This window comes from Buceros rhinoceros, unplaced genomic scaffold (genome assembly GCF_000710305.1).
Source record: "Buceros rhinoceros silvestris isolate BGI_N320 unplaced genomic scaffold, ASM71030v1 scaffold5898, whole genome shotgun sequence".
Taxonomy (NCBI): domain Eukaryota; kingdom Metazoa; phylum Chordata; class Aves; order Bucerotiformes; family Bucerotidae; genus Buceros; species Buceros rhinoceros.
This window is the reverse complement of record NW_010428548.1, coordinates 31,150-45,814: the sequence shown is the minus strand read 5'-3', so window position 1 is coordinate 45,814 and position 14,665 is coordinate 31,150. Positions and strand designations below refer to the sequence as shown.

The following is a 14,665-nucleotide window of genomic DNA, read 5'->3' as shown; positions in this document are numbered from 1 at the left end:
TCCTGCTGATGGTGGGCTACGAGCGTGCTGCTGAAGAGGCATAAACAGGAGGTGAAAATCCTTGTGTTACTCGCGTGAGGTCCAAAGGGACCTTGCATCACAGATCTGTGAGCATAATACTAGTGTATTCTAATCACAGCAATTTCAGTGACAAAATTTTGCTGCCTTAGTTTAGGAGGAAAAAAACTGTATAACAGGCACCTGCTTGTTTTGGTTTTGTGAATGAAAATCAGGCCATGCAAAGCGCCATCCCGTGTTATGTGATGTGGAGATTTTGGATCTCACAAACGCTTCAGCCAGGATTAACATTTTTCTCATGACCTTCTGTGTACACCGCCATTCTGCCCAGCGCTAATTACAGAACTAGAACAATTATGTAAATGTTTCATGTTCCTTGGAAGAGTTTTTGCAAAGCAAAAAAATTTTTTTTGTTTTATTTGTTAAAAAGTACATTCCCTCAATGCCAAATTGTTTAGTTCCCAGTATTTTAAAGGACACTTTCTGCCCTTTGCCTTTATCCTAGAACACAGCGCTGTCTTTGAGGTGATGTGTAACCCCTTAGCACTCTTTCAAATGAGGGAGGCTCCCTCTTTCACTTAGCGGTCTGCAGTTGTGATTAAGACTTCATTAGTCCTCTACGTATTATAGACTCACGCTGTGCTAGGAAATTGGATTTCCTTGTTTCAAACGCTTGGCGCACCACCGTGAAACCTAGATCACAAATTCTCAGAGCTATGCTACCGACAATTTTTTGGAAGGTTGTTAAAGGCAAGCGTTCCTTTACAAGTTATGCTTGTTGGTCTGCAGAGCCGTTTTCGTGGTGCCTGACAGCAAATCCGTATGATGTAGCTTTTGCCAAACCATGCATTGCGTTTGACAGCCGGCGAAAGAGTCCAGATAATACACTGCCTTCAGGCTGGAGTCTTGCAACGGCTGAAGCCATTTGAACACGAATTGTAGTTGGTTTGGTTTACTAGAGTGAGATTTCTGGATCGTTTCCTAATCTTCAGAATTTTTCACTCCAGTAGACAGCTTCTGTTTTCTGAGGACATGTAAATAATTACACTAATTTCCTGACACTAATTTAATTTACCCTGCAGTGAGACCTCTTTCAGGAGGTTGAGAGCTTCAAGATAGTCAGTGGTTTTTCCACCTATAAAGTTTGAATACAGAAGAGAGTCTTTCAACAGTCCAGTTTAGGAGTGAATTTCCCTCGGCCCGGTGGCTCTGTCCTATTTTATTATGTCTTTTGTTTTCCAGAATGTTCTTCAGTAACTAAACATCAGGGCTTGAGTAAGACGAAGATGGTGTCACACTGTTCTCAAGGGTGCATGGTGGTAGAAGTCATGAAGGTTGCACCAGGGGAAATCCTGATTAGATGTGAGAGAAAGAGGGAAAAGGTGCAGTTGTAAGTTCAGACCTTCAGTTTGACAAGAGTCTTGATCAAAAGAGGAACTGTGATTATCTCCAGTCATGGTACGATTCCTTCTGTGAGCAGTGGGGCTGCTTCATCTCTTACTGTCCTCAGAGCAGTCTGACGATAGCTGTGGTAAGAACCAATCACTCCTAGGAAGCGGAAGTTTCTGGCGGAGACATTTGCCTGGTTTGGTTTTGACTGTCCCTGCTCAGGGACTGGGGTGCGTGACCTCGGAAGGAGCTCAGAGTTTATCTGTGTGCTGTAAACAGAGAGCCTGACAAGCTGTCATCATTTGTCTCTCCTCTTAGTGCAGTCCCATTCGTGACTGGATGCTGCTGGGTTCTGAGCAGCGGTTAAGAAGTGGTGCGGTACAGATTTCCATAAAGCTATGACAATTCTTTCCATTTCTTTTAGCATTTACCTCTGCTTCAAGCACTGTTTTAGCGCTTCTACCCATCAACTGGACATCTTTCCCTGTGAAGTTTCTGCTGTTGTAGGAAAAACAATCTGATCTTTGACTATTAGCAATGTGTCTGTTTCTTCCAGGTCGTTCCGGCCTGATTTTGTCCTCGTTCGACAACATTCGTTCAGTATGGCAGAAAACGAAGATTTCCGTAACTTGATCATTGGAATGCAGTATGCAGGCATCCCTAGCGTCAACTCCCTGGAATCGATCTATAACTTCTGCGACAAACCATGGGTGGTAAGTGACGTACCCAGCGGAAAGTGCTTCTGTGCCAAACCCGTTAGTTGGCTCGGTTGGTTCCCTTCCATGAATACTGAGCATCAAACTGCAAAGTTACTGAGCAGAGCAGAGCAGCAATACTGAAAGGAATTAAAAGTAAACTGACATATTTAAATATTTTTTTCAAAGAGCCAGTATAGGCCATGCAGAGACAGAGGGAAAAAATACTGGTAGTAGGAATAGTGACATAAGTGAGGGAACTAACGGAAAGGCTATCCACTGCTCGCATACTTCCTTCAGTCAGGAAAGTGTGTTTATTCACAATTTGTCTGGGAAAAGCAAGCTGAGAATATTTTTCATATTTGTGGTTTTGAACATAATTTAAACAGACTTTTAGCCAGTGTTTCCCTCATGCCTGGTGAAATTTTTGGGGCTATGCTGTAGCAAGGAAATCTGAAGCTATGAGTTTCCTCATTTGAAAGCTCTTTTCATGACCTCGTGCCTGTGGGGTAGGAGTTCTTTCCAGTTACACCGGAGCAATGAGGTACGCTGGAGAGTCACGGAAGGTTGCCAGGTTCAGTGTAGAAGCCAATTCAGTCTTTCATTACATGCCTTGGAGAGATGGAGGCAGAGTTTGGTGATCTTTTGGCGTCCTAGAGAGCTAAACGTTAGTAACAACGAGTTAAAGTGCAGTGCTGTATGAGGTGATTATCAGTGGTGCAGTCACTGTTCCTGTGACAGACACATTCACTTGTCCAAGAGCCAGTGAAACTTTTAAAGAATGCCACTTGTTACAAACAGCCAAAGCGTCGTAGTTTTTTCCTCTGATGTCTGGGCAAGAAAAGGAGTCGTCAGTATTTTTCACTCCAAAGGAAAATTTTACTCTAATACTTTGTATTACCTTGAAGCTGTTTATTTTTCAGACTAACTATGAAAATCCCTCAAAGCAATTAGGAGCAGATTTTAAGCCATACCTCTTGCAGCTACTTTTATTATACTTTTTTGTTGCAGTAAACTACAGTGGGGATAAATAATTGACAAAGTGTTTATAACCTTTCAGAATACATACTGCATGTTGCTGAAGCCGTTATTGGAATACATTGCGCTTTCTGTGCTCTGTGGCGTTTCTTAATGCTTTGATTCATTGTGTGCAGTAAAGCCGGGCGGTGAAGCAGAAGCCAAAGCATTTATATGCAATAACGATGCAATAAAAAGTAAATTAATAACTCCGCCTTGTAATATTCCTTTGGTGGCTGTTCCTCCACCAAACCGATACAGGTAGCTAATTCTTCCAGCTGATCTTGTGCATAAAATTTCCATGCTGATTTTTCACTCATAATAACAACTGGGAGTTGTAGGAATATTCACTATAGTAACTGGACGTCCTAGCAAAGCAAATACGAGGTTACTTGTGTAAAAGAATTAAGTCATATTCCCTTTCTTTCTTTATTCTGTACAATATACCTTGCAAACAAATGATAAAGTATTATGCTTATAAGGTCTCACTTGGGTTTAGAGCTATAATAATTTTAAAATAGTTTTGAATTGTGGTAGAGCTTTTTTCAGGTGTGGCAGAACAGTTCATTATCAAATGGCTGGCTTCTGAATTGCCATAGCTGTACCTTTGGTTTTTGCAAAAATTCTCATTTTGGCCTAAATTTCTATAGTTTGTCTCAGCCTACATAAGAACAAGCTGAAAATATTTTTCATCTGGTCTTACTTTATTTGAACATAGAGAAAAATGATTTTTTTCTTTTCCCTTTGGGATTTTCTACCTTGGCCCTTCTACATCTGGCAGCCAAAATACATCTTCCTTGAAACACCCAAATTGTGCACAGCCCCAGCAAGAGCCCACTTCACATCTCTTAGGTATCTCCTCTCAGAAATAGCTATTCTAGAGAAATTTTACTGTCAGACAGGTCACATGCTTCCAACTAGCTTCCTTCATGTTTTCACGACCTTCTGTGGTTCCGTGGAGTTGTTCCATGAGGGTGGATAATGGAGCAGGGCCTGAGTGTATGCCCCCCCTGCCCCCAGCAAGTCTGTGGGCAGCGAGCTTGAGTAGGAAGCGCTTGTGTGTGGTGCACATGATGGTGCTTTGCTCCACCGTGGCCTCGGGTCTGTGTTATGACTATCTGTGACCATGAGGTAAGTCGGCAGATGGGAGACTGGTTCCACTCTGCGTGTGTGGTGGCACTGTACTTCAGGTGGATCCTGCTGCCAGGAGCGTGGACTTCTAATCCAAGCCAAAAATAGTTCCTCTACAAACCCGAGGAGGCTTGTTCGGTCATTTAACTTGGAATATCCTGACTTCTGTTCTTTATGGGAGATGTAGAGACAACCATGTTCATCTCAGAGCATCAAGAAATCTGCATCAGATATAAGAAATGTAAGTGCTGCAAGAAGCTGTGCCAACCGAGCCCAGAATACATACTCTGAGGGTAAAAGTTCAGTGATCCTTTGAGTCAGCTGATTCCACGAACATTCAAGTAACGCAGCAGAATTCAGGGACTGTTGGTTTTGTGGGTATTATCTTCTCGCTTGTTCCATTACACCCGACTCACGTGTGCTACCCTGCCCATGTGAAATCCCGGCTGCAAACCGTGGTCTCCTTCGTGATGCCCTGGGCTGCCCTCCTCGCGCTGCTGCTGCATGCAGGCCTGAAGCATCAAAGCTGCTGGCGCCCACACGCTGCACATCCTTCAGGCCAGTGAATCTAGCAGTGTTCCCCACCGTCAGTGACGCCTCTGTAAGCTGAGCTGGTACACACCAGTGGAGCTGTAACTAGGAAAGACAGGGAGAATCATTCTGTGAGTGCCTTGGTCAGAACCATGCTAACATTTACAGCCTCTGCTCTTACAAACAGAACTTCATGATTTCATGAAACCGAAGTTGTGTGTTCACAGTTGAGACCATTTTCTTACTTAAATGATGGTTTATATTATTTGTCATCTTAACATTCATATAAAAAGAAAAGGAGGTTCCCCTGTATGTACCTGTGTACATACCTACGTATGTGTCTCTTCACAAAGAACGTCTTGCTGTCAGGAAGCATTTCGGAAAGCACACTCAGCAGTCACGGGTGTCCGCGGCAGTGCTGCAGTAGTGCAGAAGGCAGGCGTGGGCTTTGGCTTACCTCCGATCAGCACCCCTTCTTCACAGCATGAAAATCAGAACTCTAGGTAAAGCCACAGGAACGATCTTTATTAATTCACGAGTCGATTGACTCTCCTGCAGGTAAAATTTGAGTGGCAGAAGTGAATTGCAATCTCTGTAACAGCTGATAAAACCATAGGGTGTCCAGTGGAGCGGTGCTTCAGGGGATGGAGAATTGCTGATTTAGTTAAGGGCAATTGATCTTAGTTACATCAGAGCAAAACTGGGAGTACTACAGAACTGCTGAGAGGGGAAGTCAGCGAAGTTAGACTAGTTATGAAAGGGCTATTGATAAAATGAGCGTTAGAGTCCAGCATACAAGATCTTTGTGTTTCCAGTTAGTGTTCCTCAGAGCATCGGACGTGTTTTCTGTAGGACATGCAGCTCCAGATGCACAGCGTCTCTTTGCGACCCAGAGGGCAGATTCACAACCCGCGTTAGGCGCTGAAGCCCTGCCCTCGCCTGTCCCGCGGACCTCTTCTTATGCTCTGCCAGCACATGGGTTTCTGTGCATTTGCCAATTGACAGCCAGCAAACCTGTGTTTGATCCGGGGGCTGTTACTGAAAGATGGGGTGGGGAGTGGGAGGAGATTGCCAGGAGCAGTTTTGAAAACGAGTCTTAAAGCTTGTGTTTTCCAGTGTCAGGACATACCTAGCTCCTTCGGATGCAAGTTGAAAGCACTGTGTAACCCTTTGAAAAGTCAGGGTGCCAGCAACCACAGCAAAGAAAATACTGCAATGAATGTGTGTGGTGAGGCGTTTGTGTACCGCGGTGCGTTAATGATGTGTGGTCGTTACAGTACTGCTGCTGTTGCACTGCTGTGATGACACTCGCCTCGTCAAAAATTCCTGATTGGGCTCGTGAGGCAGATTTCACTTAAGTGCTACTAAAAATGTCAGAAAGCCGCTTACCTCGGGGGAGAGCATGAGTTTTCCAAGAGGAAGTCCTGTAGTGAGTGCCTGCAGAGCTGTGGAGGAGCCGTGTTGAGGTTTGTGCCCCCTCTTACCATGTCAGAATGTTTCATTGCATTGTCACGGTATGAAGTAATAGTTTTCTGCACAAGGTGTCCTGTTCAGAGGTGTAAATTACACCTGGTGTAATTTACAGCTAGGTCGAGTTAAGAGGCAAAACCGCACTTCCCTTGTTGGACCTGTGGCCTGTCTTACAGTTTTACTCACGTCTAATGGTGTGCAGGACCTGCTGTAAGAGCAGTTTGAGTGTTTTATTGTGGTAAAAGGAAGAAGAGCCTAATTAATTACCCAGAGTTACGATTTGATTTACTTTAAGTAACTTTAAGTAACAATCTAGATATTCTATTCTCTCTGTTTTCCTTTAGCAAATGACACTCGGTAAATGGGACTGAGGCTTGTGAGATCGTACCTAATCTTTCCGATAGCACCTGATGTAGGTAAGCGAAGTAGAGGAATTGCAGAGGCCAGAAGTAACTGGGGAAAGAGGCGATAAGGGCAGTGCTGTCAGTAACAGGTAAAACCTCATACTTAGGATTCAGACTGCGAAATAATATGTTTTAAACCCCATGGTTTTCCAACCTATGGGGTTGAATTCTTTAAAAATTCCCTCTGTCCTGCCTGCATCGTTCTGCCTGCTTCCTGTGAAAGGGGAAGGGATTGCATCGGTTGGTAGTGGGGTGCAGGCTGGGAGTGCCCCCGTTGACCAGCTCTGCACCCGTCTGTGTATCACAGTTTGCTAATAGAGGAATTAGGAGTTAATTGGAGACACTGTCTGACTTGTCAGGGCCTGGAAGTCAGTGTCCATGGTTGCTACAGAGAGAACAGTTTATTTCGGTTAAAGCTGGACTGTGACGGAGTAAACACATGCTTTACAGTGTCTGGATTGTAGGATCAGCTAGTGACAAGCATTTCTAGACTGTAGAGGTGATAGAACTGCTGCCATAGTATAGACCAAGCGTACTGTGACTGAGGAGAGAGAAAGGACTCATAAATCAGTCCACTTCCATGGCAGCAGTTCTGGTTCCTTTTCTGCAGAGGAAAATCACAGCAGTGTCCGCAGCCGCTGCAGATCTGCTTTCCCAGTGGTGTGCCTGGCGTGGCTGTGAGCAGCGGTTGGTGCAGCAGGCTTCACGGGTCTGCTGTTACGTTAATTACACATTTACTCTGGTGAAGGGGATGGCACCACTGACAACTCAGTAATGGGTCCATAAAAAACATTTGTGAGCACTGGGACCTTAATTAGCTGCTGCCATGCTCGCAGAAAAGTCTGTATTTAGCTTGAAACGCTGATTTGGTGTGATCACGGGGGGTGTAGAAAGCCCATGGTAGTGTGTCAAGCTGTTGCGCAGTTGTAGCTGCTTGTAAAGAGACGTCTGTCACTGCACGGATGGCGAGGCTGGGTGCCTTCATGTGAAGGAAACTGGTGGTACAAACCACTATGTTGGTTCAGTATAGGGGAACCACAGGAACTGTTTCCTGGTCGAAAGCCAGCGGAGTAGAGAGAAGCCCCAGCAGACAGAGATTCCCGTGTTGTTTTAAAGAAGGCTGAAATGTAGAGCTCCAGATGTGGACCCATCTTGTCCTGAAGCGTCTTCAGAAGACCACTGGGACTATGTCTGCTTCATTGTAGGAATTTCTTGTTACTAAGGGTTTTAAATATGAGAGAGACGCCACAGAACGCTTTATCTCCTTGCTCATCTGCAGTCGTTCTGAGGGAAGGCTGCTTGTGGCTTTTCCGTTGGCACTCTTGGTAGTAGTGTGAATCTCGCAGTTCTTGTGTGATTTTCCTGCAGCAGCAGCCAAGTGCTTGTTTGCAAGTTTGATGACACTTTACTTTTTTGCTGCCTTTGCCAAGCTTACATAATTCTTTACCTTCATGTCTTGTAGTTTGCTTCACTTGTCTTCTGCAGATGATCTTCTGCTTACATGTCTTCATCTTTCCACTCCTACTGAGCGCTTTGTTGCTCTGCTCTTACCTTGCTTTTCTTTGGAAGGTCTGCTTTAACTGCCCTTCGTGCTTTGTGATGGTGTTATCCTACTCTCCCCCATCTTGTTTTCTTCTTCCTCATGTGTTGCTGTTAGAAGTTGCACTCTTGTGCTTTCCCCCCTTCAAGCTATGCTTTAATGATCTTGAGCAACAGATTGGGGCACTGGCAGGAAACTTGTAGGCACTCCGCAGGGAGGAGCATATGAAAGAAATGAGATCTGTTCCTTCCAGCTTCCTGTTGACATGGATTATTGAAGCTATGCTGATAGGCAGACAGAACCACGCAGAGGAGATTCAACACTGTCCAAATACCTTCTGGAGAACGAGTAACAAATAAAATGAATGTGTGCAAGAAAAGCCTTTTGAAAACCTATTTACTGTAGATCTGTGAGACCTTCCAGTGCAGCTCCATGTCTGGTTTAGAGAAAGAAGTTCAGTGTTTCTTATCAAGTATTTATTAAGCTATACGAAAATTCTGTGCTCAGTACCAAAAATAAGATTTGTACAGTAATGCTGAAAAATGGGCCAGAATTTGGCTGTTATTGCACCTCTTGGTGTGCTGGAGGGGATCTGATTGAAGGTCAAGGCCAAAGAGCGTGTACTTCCAATCTGGCTTCAGCTCGGGTAGGGAAGACCTTTAGGGACATGCAAATGTACTGTCCGTTAGTGTTACGAACGTGAGGAGCTGTAGTTCAGCCAGGGGCTGTCGTTTTATGTATTTCATTGGGTGAAACCTGGAGCCAGCGCTGAACTTTCCTGTGGTTTCAATCATTCTGGCCAGACTGATCTACTTGACAGATACGGGTGAGGACACTGGGAGGCCAGAGCCCACCCAAATTGGTTCTTTAGTGGCCTTTTGCTCCCCAGACACTTTGGGAGGCTAGTTAAGCAAGAGCCGGCCCTTTCTTTCATGTCAGGGCTGGGAGCTGGGTGCTGTCTGCCTCTTCCTCCAGCCATGTGGTGTTGCTTTCGCAGGCACTGGAGACAATCTCATGGGTGGTGACATGTGAAGACCTTCGTGTGATCATGTGTGGCCATCTCTATGACAAATTCAGTTTGCCTTTTTGTACGTATTTACAGGACAGGTAGAGGTCTTTCCAAAGCCAGTTTTAATCCGCGTGAAGGGTGTTGCTTTTACAGGCAGAGGGAAGGCAGAGCTCCATGTGTTGATAGGGTGCCCAGAGAACAAACTGTCCCTGTGTGCTGTTCTTCCAGCACTGATCTGAGCAGAATTTTCTTAACCATGAAAACCTGTAGTTGAATTCTGTGTCAGCCAAGGAAGATTTTGTCGTCTTTGCTCAGTCTGCCAGCTAAAGCAAAGCACGTTGATGGATTTGTAGTGCAAGAGCTGTAAGTAATTTCACAGAACTATGTCAGAAGGAAGGTGAAAACATTTTAAGCTTTTTGGTCAAAACACAATTTTCTAGCAAGTTTGAACATTAAATTGGGGCAAAGTGCATAAATAATTATTCATTTAAATGCATAGCACAGAAATGTGTTATGCACAGAAATAGGTTAAACCTAGCATTGTGGCATTGTGTTTTCCTCTTTGCACCTCTTTATAGAGCCATCTGAAGTTTGAGCTGTTCATGAAATGGAAGGGCAATACCGCAGTCTTGCTGAACTTCCGTTCTGAAAATACGTGCACTCACTTGAAATTCTCTGACAAAGCAGAAATACACCTCAGTGGTGATGATTTGTTTTCTGTTCCATACAGCAAGTAATTCTTACAGCTCTATAGTCATCAGTCCTTGCTCAAAACACAGAGTTCTTCACATATACACACGGGGTTCATATCTTTCGCTTTGACCAGCATTTGCTGCCGTGAGGCTAATTTAACGCAAGAGCGGGCTCAGGGGTTTTCACGGCATTCTTGAATTTTGTGGGAGGTTGTTGTCACTTTGCCCTGTTCTTCTCCACACTGAAGAGCAGCAGTGGGAACTCCTGACATCCATTACAGACTTTCATTGCATTGAACATTTCTAGCGGCAGAACATTATCCATTTCTTAGCTTCTACTGAAAGAAACTGTATTTAAGTGAATGCTGTAGGATTAATCTGAAAACCAGGGCTCCAAAGCTGTGGTTCAGATCCTTCGTATTATCTGCTGTTCCTGCCGTAGTATTGAAATTCAAAACCCCTCTTTTGGGCTTGCTTAAGGCAAATACTCATCATTGAAGGACCAGTTGTGAAAGTAGTTTGATTTCTTGGGCAATCATAATATTAGGTTAAAAAGGAAATGTGTGTTCTACATTCCCCATTAAAGTACCTTCAAAGGGAATTTTTTCTAGCCAAAACCTAGGCAGAGATCATATCTGCTGCTTTTCTGTAGGACTGTGCTGATTGAACTGAGTGATGAGGAGAATCAGGGGGCTAGACTCCCCTTTCTGGGAAATAATTTGGAAAATCCCTCCCATGGTACTGGCTCCCCCATCGCAATCACCACTCCTTCCTGTCCCCTGTCCCTCTGCATGAAGGTGTTCTCTCACAGTAGTGTTCTCCCACAGTATCTTCCATGCTCCCAGCAGTGCTGTGGCTGCCCTCTCCTTTCCTGGCTGTCATTCCATTCTGTTTAGCTTCTCAGCTCCAGTTCCCGTCTGAATTGGACACAAAGTGCCCTTGGCCTTGCTGCTTCTGTGAGGTGTAGTAGCATCTACTCCATGAAGTGTCTTTGGTTTAAGGATCAGTTTAAAATGCTGTTTAGAGTCCTCTGACTCTGTGCTGGGCTTAAAAGAGAGAGTGTTGGCTGGTCTTGGCTGAGGAACAACATCCTACTGTTGAGCTTCACTGTAAGTGATTTGAGAAAAATTTTCGAGATCTCCTTACCTTGTTGAAAAGAGGGAAGGATCTCAGGGCAGAAGAGTCCATGTAGGTAAGAAGCCCAGTTTGACTGGTTTTGAATTCTGTGAACAAAGCTGTAGATGTGCATGGTTGCATCTACGTACAATTTGAGAAAGAAAAAAGATTTATTTTAACTGTATGTTTAGCTTCAAAATGGGTTAAGTACATAAAAAATGCTTTTTTCCTGAAGATAACTTCGTACAGACACATGTCAACACCCGCACATTTCATTAACTGCAAGACTCCCTAATGATGAATATGGGAGGGCTCCATCTGCAAAAACACAGTTTGCATTAAGAAATAGTTTTCTTCCTCGACCTTGACATTTCATTGAATTCAGTATTTTTATCAAAGCTCAGTATTTTAACGGGACAGTCTCAGGATCTTAGTATCTCTAAAAAGCCCCACAGAGCAATAAAATCTCTTTGTATTGTAGTGAGCCCCAAACCCTTTTGAGAAGTGCTTAAGCACTCTTCTGGTCCCATTAGAACAAGGAGGTGCACAGCCGTTTCCATGAACGGGACACTGAACACGGTGTTCCTGCAATACTGGAGTAACGTGCACGTCCTCGCTGCTGCCAAGTGCTCCTAAGGAAGAGTCCTCGTAGCTGTTATTTGAGTGACTCAGTTCCATAAACTTGTTGTTTTCCTTTTTCATTCTGAAATAATGTTCCAGAGAGCCCTTAATCTAGGCCTCACGGTACTAATTTTCACTAATTCTTTACTAACAGGTGTGTCTTGATCTGTTTTCTACCTTTTACCCTCATCGGCTACTCTTCCTTCATTTCAATCCACACATCTTCCTTAAATCTGCCTTTTCTCACTGTTTACACGTTTGGTCACCATCTCTTTCCTTAGTCCCGAGGTGTTTCTCGTTGTCAGATGCCTTGTTCCCCAACTTGCAAGATGAAATGCTTTTCTGTGAGCCTCTTCTAGTGTTCTGGGGTTTTTTTTTAATGCTGCTTTTCTAACTGTGGTGGAAAACTTTTTTGTTTTCCTCCTGTGGATGTACTCCGGTAATTGTAAGCAAGAACACTGCATGCTGTTCTTCAAGGGCATGAGGTTTTTATTTTATTGCCTCCTGTAGAACTTCTTATGGTTTGTGTGTCTCATCAGATGTCATTCTGATGTGAAAACATTCTGGCAGTTAACTAAGCAATGATTAGCAGCTGGAGGGAGGCCTCTCAGTGGCAGCATCGGCCACAGTGCTCCTGCTGCAGGAAAGGTGCAGGAGCTGAAGAAATGCCTTTTGGAAAATCTGGGTAAAATGGAGAAGACAACCCAAATAGTTCTGGGAAGGGTCAGCACAATCAACGCAGGCTTAGTAGTTCCATCTTGGTAGAGGCCGACAAGCACCCCAGGGGGTAAGGAGGGAGCCAGAGGCAGAGAAGGTGAGGAAATATCAGCTGCAGTCAGAGATGGAAGGAAGAGATTCTTCTAGTTGCAGAGCGATGGGTCAAGGAACAGGACTTGAATAACAAAGGCAGTGGGGAAGAGCAGTGCAGCTTGGTGAGTCAGAGGTGAACACTGTGTTCTTGTGTGGGCTGCAGAAGGGTTAGGAAACACCTGGCCTGTGTTAGAACACTGCCACTTGCATTATGATGCAGGGTCCCTGTCAGTTATCTGTCCATTCGTTGTCCAACCGCGTGGTCTTTGGCTTTGCATCCTGATAATGGAAAACTACTGGAGGAACATCAAGTTCTTTTGTCAGTTCCCATCTGTTCTGTATTCTCTTAGAGTGCCCAAACTGATTTTAGGTGATTTCATTGTTCAGTTGCCGTGTCAAACTTGGAATTCACTTTGAAAGTCTCGGCACTTTCGTTGTCTGTCAGCTCCTGCTGACAGGAAGAACTACGCAAGCTGCAGTCAGCAGCCTGCTCCCCGTGACTCTCCTATTAGGTATCAAATAGCAAATCAAATGTAGATGTGCTCAGCCTTCTGGAAAAGAATTTAATGTTTACTAAAGCATAATAGAAGAAATGTAGGCCAATCATAACGGAGAAGCATGTGAAGAGCGTAAGAAGTGTTACAGATATGTCCTAGTCAATAGTAATTAAAAAAACCAACCCAACAAAGACAAAAATAGAAACGGTGTTTAAAATACAGGCATAGTGAAAAATCTGGTTGAATTGACTCCCGCAGAGTGCGTGTGTCACATGGGCCTGACACAGCGCCTTCCGCACAGGTGCTCAGCGTCTCCTCCCGCTGAATGGTCTACGATAGTTGTCTCTCAATCTGTTGGCCACCAAGGACCCCTGATGCGTCTGTGCAGGTGGGACTTAGTCTCTGCTTTTGAACATCTCTTTCTCTTTACAAGGCAGTCATGTTTTCTGGAATGGCATTTCCAAGCCTCAGCCTAAAACTGTCTTAAAACTGACTTTCACTCCCAAAGCTGATACACATGGAATACATTTGGGAAAAGTCAAATTTCTCTGTGGAAATCCAGGAGTGAACTGGTGTATTGCACTATGTTTCTTCACCCTGTAGATGTGCCCACACCTTGGAGAGGTCAAAGAGAAGTTAAACCTCAGCTAAAAGCACCTTTTTTATTTTTTTCTATACAGAGGGATTCAGAAAGTGTTTACCCACCAAAGTTTTCCTGTTTCTCTGGTCCTAGGAATGGCAACTCATCTGGATGGGTGAAACAGCCTCTCCAGAGAATTTTGCGATCACTGTAGTTGTTAGCGTGAAGTATTGGATGGCTGGCTGGAGTTGTTCCGCTGTCGGTGAAAGCAAACGTTAAGGACCTTAATGAATACTGTCAATAAAGAAAACTCTGACAGAAGAGGTTTTACAATACTGCGCTCGGTGGTACTTCCTTAATAGGGAACAGCTCCACAGGCAAATGTGAAGTAGTTTGTTGCGTGAAAGTCTTAACCAACCTACCAGGAGGTTCCCCGCTGGAAGGGACAATGATGAGTATCCTGCAGACTGCCGCGAGAGACGACGAGCCTGCTGGAATTAAAGGTGACACAACGCACCATCGGGGGTAATTAATTTTAAATACCAGAGCTGATTATCTTTGAGGCAGAAGTTGGTGCAGTTTGTTCAGGAACAGATCTGAGATGACATGCCTGTGATGAAGCGTGTTTCAACCCCTCTGAAGTGATCAGCAAAGTCATTATTCAAATCTTCACGAAGTCAGTAATTTTGGGTAACTGCGCTGCTGGATTACGGTCCAGTTGACACAGCCGAATTTATGGTGTTCCGCCCAGAGGGTGATGAAACCTCATAAGGCTTTTCTATGAAATCAAAGGGAATAAGTGTCTCTTTTGTCTCAGTATTTCTTATTATTTTCTTATCGTACTTTGCTGGAGAGGAGAAAAAGTGCAGCTGGTGCTGCCCTCTTCCTTTTTGGAGAGCCTGATGTGGAAGCATTGAATCCCTGCAGGAAAGAGAAGTGCTGACATTACAAAGAATGTTACAAAATCCCACTGTCTTCCTTTTTAAAAAATTATCTGAAAACCATAAATATATGGACCTGAGGTTCTCTCTTGTTGAGCTGAAAATTTGTAAAATTTGAAAATGAGAAGTAAATTCTGGCAGCTAAAATAAGAGCTAAGAGAACTGTTTGCCACTTATTTTTTCTTCAGATGTTGGAAAGTCTCC

At 44.1% G+C, this 14,665-nt stretch overlaps 1 protein-coding gene across 1 annotated transcript in view; it reads left to right on the top strand.

Annotated features, from left to right (window-relative positions):
- Positions 1-14,665, top strand: part of LOC104498888 (synapsin-2-like) — a 25,248-nt gene that overhangs the window by 7,424 nt on the left and 3,159 nt on the right. Inside the window, exon 4 of the mRNA XM_010142323.1 lies at positions 1,964-2,120. Coding sequence (XP_010140625.1) covers positions 1,964-2,120 — 157 coding nt within the window. The remainder of the gene's footprint in view (positions 1-1,963; positions 2,121-14,665) is intronic.